This window comes from Thalassophryne amazonica, chromosome 1 (assembly GCF_902500255.1).
Source record: "Thalassophryne amazonica chromosome 1, fThaAma1.1, whole genome shotgun sequence".
Taxonomy (NCBI): Eukaryota; Metazoa; Chordata; class Actinopteri; order Batrachoidiformes; family Batrachoididae; genus Thalassophryne; species Thalassophryne amazonica.
The window spans coordinates 88,099,362-88,109,478 of NC_047103.1; the positions used below are offsets into that span (position 1 = coordinate 88,099,362).

Consider the following 10,117-nt stretch of genomic DNA (forward strand, 5'->3'; position numbering starts at 1 on the left):
CCAGGGCCTGTTTCTCATAATGCCCATCTGTATCTGTGTTAATCGGCGAACATCATTCCAGGATTTCCATATTTGGAATTCTAATGCTCTTCTCCATGGAGAGCTCTCCCTTTTGGAGGTATTCTTGATCTTATGCCCAAGTGTGCCAAGGATTACAGTGGCGTGTATGAACTCATTGGTGTCTGTAATGCTGGTAGTGAGGACAGGTTATATATATGGAGTATCACAGTACACAGACATCATGGTTCGGTTCATATTTGTTTTTAAACATCACAGTTCTGTACAAGTTCGGTTTTTACATGCAGTAGCTTTAATCTGTAAACAGCATGAGAGCTATGTTTAACCAATTCAGCACTGTGAGAAATAAATGTAAACTTTTTTTTTCATTAAATGTTTAGAAATTGGATTTCATGTCTTATCGTTCACGTTGGGATGCATTTACTGTGTGTCGCGTTAAATGTTTTGGGGGTTTTTTGGTTTGTTTTTATGTTTCATGACGTGTGGAATAAGACTGCCTTCAAAGTTTAGTAAATTTTTTTGCACAAAAACATCTCATAAAACCTCACTCTATGCAGATTTTAAAATATTGTACACAGTGTGGCTATTTGGCAAACATCTCATCTGTGTAATTTTACACTAATTTATACAAAAGTTACCTTTTGTCATAAGTTGGTGGTGCTTTCTGTTGAAGCTTGAAAGTGGACTGACCTCATACATGGACAGTAACACTTAAACATATCAATACACTTTTGCGTTGAAGTTCATGTTTGTGAAGAAAAAGCAAAAACGTTAATGCTTCTAAAGTTTCTGGTGTTGTCACTCCCTTCAACTAGCTGTTTTCCTCTGTTCGATTTAGAGACACAGCAAGCTGGAGTGTGTGGCCATGCCTCCTCCTGCACTGAAAGGGGAGAAAGACTGACTTCCTGCACCGATTATAAAACTGGAGGGACACAATCTGATGAAATGTCAGTCGTTTATGGAAACAAATATACACGCGTGTATAATCGTACTATGCAGCACCGTACTGTGTATTCTGCGGCTGCGTGTGTACCATATGGATCAATACAAATACATGTATTGTGACACCCCTAGTGTGTGTGTGTGTGTGTGTGTGTATGTATATATATATATATATATATATATACACACACACACACACATATACACACACTCACGCTTGTTGGGGTCCACAAAATTGGACCACAAGTTGTCTGAAACTGCAAGTTAATGAAGTTGACCAAAAATAGAGAAAGAAACCTTAAAATCAGCCTTCCTTGCCATATTACAATAGTTTTGGCCATTTGAAGCATGATTATTTCCTGGTTGGGGATGATTTCTTCATCTGGAGTGGGTTCAGGATGTTTTTCTTCCTCCTCCAGCTACTGCAGGTCAGCGATGATGGCTTTGTCAGTGCTGGCGATTCCTGACGATTCTAAGTTTTTAGATGTGACTCTAGATACTTACTACCAGTTCAGATTGGGCTGGAATTATGTGTGGCACATGGCGGGTGTGTGTGGTATGTGTAAATTCAGTCATGAATCTTCTGCACAAAAATCGCCTGCCCTCAGCACTGTCCTGCAACAGCCGGAGGAGGAAGAAGAAATCATCGTCCAGATTTATCCGCACTGACGATCCTCCCAAAAACACGGCAAATCAAAATTGACTTTTACACAGTCATCTAAATTTTATGGGTCCACAACTTGGCCATGAGTCAAGTAGTGGCCAAGTGGATGGTGTGCTTGATTACAGTGCAGAAGGTTCCTAGTTCACACCCCACCCCTGCCATATTTGTCCATGTGATTTGGAGATGCATCAGGAAGGACATCCGGTGTAAAACATCTGTCAATTCAACATGCAGATCAATCTCTGATCTGCTGTGGTGCCCCTGAGTGAAAACAAGGGAGCAGCTGAAGGGACATACTTTTGCTTTATGTATGTGTGTGGCATGGTACAAACAAAATTATATAAATATATACTGTTAAATAGTTTTTTTTCCACTGACAATGTTACATGAAATTTTCTTCCTCTGTCCCATTCTCTCTTTTAGGGCTGCCTCAAATCCAGCTGAGCTACCAAGAACGGAGCAAGCCAACTTCACAACATGACGAGCTAACCAGGGTTATCTTCCAGTTATTAAGTGAACAGCGTCAGAGCCAGCTATGAAACTACCAGCACTGTTAAAGCCATACATTTTGGGTATATTAAGTGGTCATTTAAAAAATGTCTTTCTCCAAGGTATCTTTGAAATCAGCCAATCTGATGGGTTGCTGCCTTTACTGGAGCTGCCTGGTGTTGCACAAACCAGGTTGTCATTCTGTGAGTGTCCAGGTGTGAATAAGGCCCCGTCCACATGTACATGGGTGTTTTGGAAAATGTAGCTCTTTTATGAACAAGATACAGCCAACAATATCTACATAACAGGAAATCACAAAAGATACAACTCACAGACTAGGTACGCATCCATCGTGTTTATTGTTTGCATGAGATGATTTTCTGCAATTGTGGAAATAGCCAACGCCCCCGTCACATATAGTAAGAATGTGCTGGAACCATGCCCGACACAGCAAATATTGCCATAATCCATCGCAGTCGGGAGGAAAAGAGGCGTTGTCAGCAATATGGAACGCAGACAGACTGCCTCGTCCACATCTGTCAGATCACATCCAAAACATATGTAGATGACACAGACTGCTGTCAGACGGCCAGAAAAGGCACTGCAGACTGCCCAATCTCCAAATGTCTGATGGCAAACATGGGACAGAGTGGGAGGCAGCGCTGTGTTCCTCCCTTTGCACAGGACCTGTACTGGAAAGAACAACCAACGTATGGACCGGACTCACGCCATATGTGTTCATCCGTGCGGTCACCCACACTCCCATTCAATCACTCCTTCACTTGTCCTTTTTTTTCCCCAGGCTCACTGACCTCTTGTGCATGTTGACATGAGGAAATGACCGCTCAGTGTGTGTGTGTGTGCGTTTTCATAATAAGCCGCTACATGCGTACGCACACATTGGCATGCCTGCATGTGCTCAGCTGTCACTGGACAGTTTTACTGCCAGCTAAATTTCGCTGCGTGTGTGCGCACGTGCAGCAACCACTTGTTGTGAATTGAAGGACCCCTTTGCTTAAAAGTTTGCAGTGAGCTTTCCCATTATCTTTGTCAGACACATCCTTTCGAGCAAACTTTAATTCCCCCCCCCCACAGTGCAACTCTACATGGTGATTTCGGGTGGATTATCACATATGGGATTTATTTACGGCGTTGTGGTTTCCAGCATTCCACCACAGGCTGTGTGGTCCTGGCTCCTGCCGCCATGCACTGCGAAATGCTCCTGGAGGTGAAATTCATGTTTCATATGTTGTCATGGCGAAACAGTTCCACATCATATCTCCGACAGAATTAAAAGTGATCAAGCAATAATTAGTTTATTACAGCAGTGAGATCTGTTCAGCTCTGAGTCCCTGACGTGAGGTGTGACAGCGTGCATGCCTGCCCGCAGCTCTGATGGGCACAGTCTTCCACATTATGTCGCACATGTGGAGGAATATTATCTGTACTGTAAGGTCTATTATTGATATAAACATGCTGTCCAGATCTGCAGCACGGTGCGCTCTGCCACACATTGACCCGCAGTGGACATGGTGCTTTTGGTTTGTTAGCTCTGTGTTCACATCCCCTGCACATAGATGGCTGCGTGCCACACATTTCATAACATTTCCTATGCTGAGGGGTTGAGCAAAATTGGAGGTGAACATTACTATACGTGGCCCATGCAGATACTGGCAGGCGTGTCAGATCCATCTCGAGGTGCCCTCGTATGCGCGCAAATCATTTCAGATGCTGTTTTGCTGACAGAATATGTAAATTGCGGTTAGATGGTCCTCAGACTGCTCAGGCCGCCAGCCGATTTTAACCAGCTGTGTCGACTTCCACAGATGGCTGTCAGAACGACACCATTCTGCGTGATTGAAGCTATGTGTGACGGGGTTATAAAATATTGTTGCTTTTAACATTTGTATTTGGATGATTTACATACTTGCACGTAAATATAGAGAAACGGAGGCATCAGAGTGAGCTTCGGACAAATAAATTCAGTAACTTAAATTGCTAAATAAATTAAATTGTAAGCATTAGGGGTGTAACATACACAGAGATCAGGGTTCTGTATGTATTGTGGTTTTGAGTTTGCTGTTTGATATGTTTTCGGTTCAGTGGAAGAGAAAACATTATCCTGCTTGTTTTTTCTTATGTTTTTTTTTTATCTTTCTAAATTAAATTAGAGTAGGGAATTTTGGAATGGGCTCCACAACAGTTAGTGTTTAAATCTATATTAACAACAACTGAGTTTTGTCACATTTATCTGCTACTATAAAAACTTAAAAAAAAATTGCTTTGAAACCCTCCGAATTGTGGCCATGAGGCTTCTTAAACACCACGGGGAGTTGGGTTTGCACTGCACTTTCTTATACTACTAATGTTCACTTGTGATTTTTTACTTATTGCCGGCTCCATATCCAACCGTAGGTGAAGAGTGCCAGTACCTAGCATTCATTCAGTCTATGCATCAATTAATCAAAATGATGATCCATAATGTTCACCAACAGCAGAGGCAGAGTACAAATACATCGACCGTTACATCCTGAGTCAATATACCTTAATAAAATGTTATGTTTTTATATTTCCAGAAATATGTTTTAAACAGTGCTTTAAAAGTACCCGTGTACATGTGGACTTTGCCTCAGTGTATGGAACTTTGTGAATGGTTTTGAGTAGTGCCAGAAAAAAAAAAAAAAAGGTATTGCTCCCTGCACATTTTACTGAGAAGAAAAAAAAAAAAGTCTCCTTTCTCAATTTCAATTTATTTTAATTTATATAGCGCCAAATCACAACAGAGTTGCCTCAAAGTGCTTCACACAGGTAAGGTCTAACCTTACCAACTCCCAGAGCAACAGTGGTAAGGAAAAACTCCCTCTGAGGAAGCAACCTCAAGCAGACCAGACTCAAAGGGGTGACCCTCTGCTTGGGTCATGCTACAAACATAAATTACAGAACAATTCACGGACGAATATACAAGAAATGCTATTGGCGCACAGGACAGGAGGACCGCCAACACGAATACAACTCCCATCTCTGGATGGAGCTGCACCTTAAACAGAGAAAAAACAGAATCAGGCATCAGAAAGACAAAAAATACTGTATAATTTGCCAGTATTAAACAAGAAAAACAGAGAAATACTAAGGTGATCGCCAGCCACTAGCCCTAAACTTCACTAAAAGACCCAGAATTTAGGTAAAGTTGAGGCTGCGGCCCGCTCCAGTTACTAATAAGTGAATTAAAAGAGTAAAAAGCATAACACAAAACTGTACCAGTATGCTAGCCATATGAAAAGGAAAGTGCATCTTAAGTCTGGACTTGAAAGTCTCCACAGAATCGGACTGTTTTATTGACGCAGGGAGATCATTCCACAGAACAGGGGCACGATAAGAGAAAGCTCTGTGACCCGCAGACTTCTTACTCACCTTAGGGACACAAAGTAGTCCTGCACCCTGACAACGTAAAGCCTGGGCCGGTACGTAAGGTTTAATTAGGTCAGCTAGGTAGGGAGGTGCCAGTCCATGAATAATTTTATAGGTTAGTAGCAGAACTTTAAAATCTGATCTCACTGGGACAGGAAGCCAGTGAAGGGATGCCAAAATGGGTGTAATGTGCTCGAACTTTCTGCAGCATTTTGAACCAATTGGAGATCCCTAATGCTAGATTGCGGTAAACCAGAAAATAGAACGTTGCAGTAGTCCAATCTAGAAGAGATAAATGCATGGATCAGGTTCTCAGCATCAGCCATAGACAGGATGGGACGAATCTTCCCTATATTTCGCAGGTGGAAGAAAGCAGTCCTAGTAATATTTCTAATGTGGAGGCCAAAGGACAACGACGGATCAAAAATTACCCCAGGGTTCCTCACTTTGTCAGTGTGATGTATGACACACGAGCCGAGGCTGAGCGTTAACTGGTCAAATTGATGCCGATGTCTCACTGGACCAAGAACCATAATTTCAGTCTTATCAGAGTTTAAAAGTAGGAAGTTTCTAGACATTGTGCATTTTCTTCATTTTCTGACATGAAGCTTTGCAAACACACACGCAATTACCATGGTGCCATAAAGTCTCAGTCACTCTTCTGTTACTATGGGTCTTATCTTGCACCCAGTGTGTCACTGATGGTTTCTAGCAGACACGTCATTTTTACGCCCCACACCGTGACATCACAATACTGCATGCACTCCTGTGGGCGTGTCTAAAAATGTGTTTGAGCATGATGATTTTTTTTTCACCAAAAAGTCTTTGCAACTCAGAACAAAACTGGTCGAAAATCCAGCAATGTACAAAGAGCCAGAGGTGCCTTACATAAGCCAGTCCCTCAGTTGTAATATTGATGTTGTTATTTTTATCTTCTTTTTTTTATGTGTTTTAAAATTTTATTTTATATGTGTTTTATTTTTGTAAATGTGTTTTTAATGTTAAGCACTTTGGACACCAGTCGGTGCTGTAAAGCGCTTTATAAATAAATGTTGATTGATTGATTCATTCAACAGCATATTTTAACCACTGGTTAAAATCTCGCACACGTGAGAAGCCTCACAATGCCACGCTTTACAGGAGTCAGTCTCTCTCTCCACATACATACAAATATATATACATACACACAGTTGTATGCAAAAGTTTGGGCACCCCTGATAATTTTCATGATTTTCCTTTATAAATCATTGCTTGTGGATCAGCAATTTCAGTTAAATATATCATATAGCAGACAGTGATATTTGAGAAGTGAAATTAAGTTTATAGGATTTACAGAAAGTGTGCAATAATTCTTTAAACTAAATTAGGCAGGTGCATAAATTTGGGCACCCCAACAGAGAAAAAAAAAAAATGCATCAGTATTTAGTAGATCCTCCTCTTGCAGAAATAACAGCCTCTAAACACTTCCTATAGCTTCCAATGAGAGTTTGGAATCTGGTTGGAAGTATTTTGGATCATTCTTCTTTACAAAACATCTCAGGTTTGTTGGTTTCCAAGCATGGACAGCCCGCTTAAAATCACACCAGAGATTTTCAGTAATACTCAGGTCTGGGGACTGAGATGGCCATTCCAGAACGTTGTACTGGATGGCTTAGCAGATTTTGAACAGTGTTTAGGGCCGTTGTCTTGTTGAAAGATCCAGCCCCGGCGCAACTTCAATTTCGTCACTGATTCTTGAACATTGTTCTCAAGAATTGCTGATATTGACTGGAATCCACGTGACCCTCAAATTTAACAAGATTCCCAGTACCTGCAGTGGCCACACAGCATAATGAAACCACCTCCAAATTTTATTGTGGGTAACAAGTGTTTTTCTTGGAGTGCTGTGTTCTTTTTCAGCCATGCACACCGCCCCTTGTTATGTCCAAATAACTCAATTTTAGTTTCATCAGTCCACAGCACCTTATTCCAAAATGAAGCTGGCTTGTCCAAATGTGCTTTAGCATACCTCAAGTGACGGTTTGTGCCGTGTACGCAGAAATGGCTTCCTCTGCATTACAGCATCATACAGGATCTTTTTGTGCAAAGTGCGCTGTATAGTTGAACGATACACAGAGACACTATCTGCAGCAAGATCATGTTATAGGTCTTTGGAGCAGGTCTGTGGGTTGACTGTGACTGTTATCCTTTGCTTCAGTGTATGAGATTTTTCTTGACCTGCCACGTCAGGCCTTAACTAGTACTGTACCTGTGGTCTTCCATTTCTTCACTATGTTCCTCACAGTGGAAACTGACAGCTGAAATCTGAGATAGCTTTTTGTATCCTAAATACCCTTTCTCATGACTGGATTCACCTGTGTAAGGAGGTCAAGGGTCAATGAGCTTACCAAACCAATTTTGTGTTCCAGTAATTAGTGCTAAATGGATTCAAATCAATAAAATGACAGGGGTGCCCAAATATGCACCTGCCCAATTTTGTTTAAATAATTATTATTCTGCACTTTCTGTAAATACTAGAAACTTCATTTCACTTTTTGAATATCAGTGTGTTTGTCTGCTATATGATATTTTTAAGATTTCTGATCCAGACAACCAGTGATTTATAAAGGAAAAATCATGTAAATAAATTATATGCCAAACTTTTACATACAGCTGTGTGTGTGTGTGGAGAGAGAGACCGACTCTTGTAATGTGTGGCATTATGAGGCTTCTTATGTGTGTGAGAGAATGTAATAAAATGTGTCCCCCCAGTGGTTAAAATATGCTGTTGTATTAATATTAGTCTGTTTCTGTAATCATTCGTTTTAGTTATTTGTTATGCAATTGTGTATGCAGTTATTGGAGTAATTATTTATATCCCTGTCCTGGCTGTGGTCTCTGTGTTTGTAATGTTTGTAATTTGTTTTATGTAAAAATGCCAGAAGAAGCCCAGCCTGCTTCTCCATTATTTTCAAAAGGAATCATTGCAATCAATTCTTGTTTGCTTTTTAGGGTCCTGCTTATGTCAAACACTGTCTGTCATCTTTGTTCCAGAGTAATATATAAGATGTCTGAAATTCAGTTTGCGTTTATTAAATTCCACGCATCTTAAACGTAGCAGACACGGATTACCTGGAATTCTGTTTTGGCAGGTTTTCACAGTCTGTACTGCCATCTACTGGCCAGAAGTGTTCATGGCAGTATGAGCATCTGGACGCCAGTAGATGGCAGTGTTCTATTTTGACCCCGGTTATATCAGACGGTTGTCAAATCACAACTTGAACTTTTGGTTTTTTGCAAATGGCTTTTTTTTTACAAATAAAAAAAAGGCGTATTTTACAAAAGCACATTTATATGTAAACACCAACACACACCTCACATTAATGTGTTGGTTTTTACATAGAATGAATGAGTCAACCAATCAGTGTTAGCAGAGGCTCATTTACCCATAATTCCTTTGGCATCGGTCTTGTTACAAAGCTTCAGAAGTAGTGCATTATTTAAAATTAAACGATGTGTTATTTTAATTTGTACAAATGACAATTGACATTAATGGAGTTTATCTGGATAATTTGATTTTAAATCAAAACCATCCGCTCGGGTCGCGGGGACAGCAGCTCAAGCAAAGCCGCCCAGACCTCCCGATCCACACACACCTCCCCCAGCTCCTCCGGGGGAACCCCAAGGCGTTCCCAAGCCAGCCGAGAGACGTAGTCCCTCCAGCGTGTCCTGGGTCTTCCCCGAGACCTCCTCCCAATGGGAGATGCCCGGAACACCTCTCCAGCGAGGCGTCCAGGGGGCATCCGGAAAAGATGCCCGAGCCACCTCAACTGGCTCCTTTCGACGTGGAGGAGCAGCAGCTCGACTCCCGAGTGACCGAGCTCCTCACCTTATCTCTAAGGGAGTGCCCAGCCACCCTGTGGAGGAAACTCATCTCGGCCGCTTGTACTCGCGATCTCCTTTTGGTCATGAGCCAAATCTCATGACCATAGGTGAGGATCGGAATGTAGATCGATCGGTAAATCAAGAGCTTCGCCCCCCTACTCAGCTCTCTCTTCACCACGACGGCCCGATACAGCGACCGCATCACTGCAGATGTTGCACCGATCCGTCTGTCGATCTCACGCTCCATCCGTCCCTGACTTGTGAACAAGACCCCGAGATACTTAAACTCCTCCACTTGAGGCAAGGACACTCCACCGACCTGAAGGGGGCAAAGCACCTTTTTCTGGTTGAGAACCATGGCCTCAGATTTGGAGGTGCTGATTTTCATCCCGGACGCTTCACACTCGGCTGTAAACCACCCCTGATTTGACGAAGCCAAAAGAACCACATCGTCCGCAAACGGCAGAGACGAGATTCTGTGGTTCCCAAACCAGACCTCCTGTACACCCTGGCTGCGCCTAGAAATTCTGTCCATAACGACAATGAACAGAACCGGTGACAAACCGCAGCCCTGGCGGAGGCCAACGTGCACTGGAAACAGGTTTGACTTACTACCGGCAATGCGAACCAAGTTCCTGCTGCGGTCGTACAGGGACCGGATAGCCCTTAGCAAAGGACCCTGGAGCCCGTACTCCCGGAGCACCCCCCACTGAGTGCCCCGAGGGACATGGT

General features: G+C 42.3%; 1 protein-coding gene across 2 annotated transcripts in view; it reads left to right on the plus strand.

Moving 5' to 3' along the window:
* LOC117512245 (N-acylethanolamine-hydrolyzing acid amidase-like) overlaps positions 1 to 2,645 on the plus strand; it is a 44,380-nt gene extending 41,735 nt beyond the window's left edge. Inside the window, exon 9 of one of the 2 annotated variants that reach the window (XM_034172257.1) lies at positions 2,048 to 2,645. In XM_034172257.1, the coding sequence (XP_034028148.1) occupies positions 2,048 to 2,068 (21 nt within the window). In that variant the 3' untranslated portion in view covers positions 2,069 to 2,645. The remainder of the gene's footprint in view (positions 1 to 2,047) is intronic. The other variant, XM_034172248.1, reaches the window with a different exon arrangement.
* Positions 2,646 to 10,117: the final 7,472 nt, after the last annotated feature.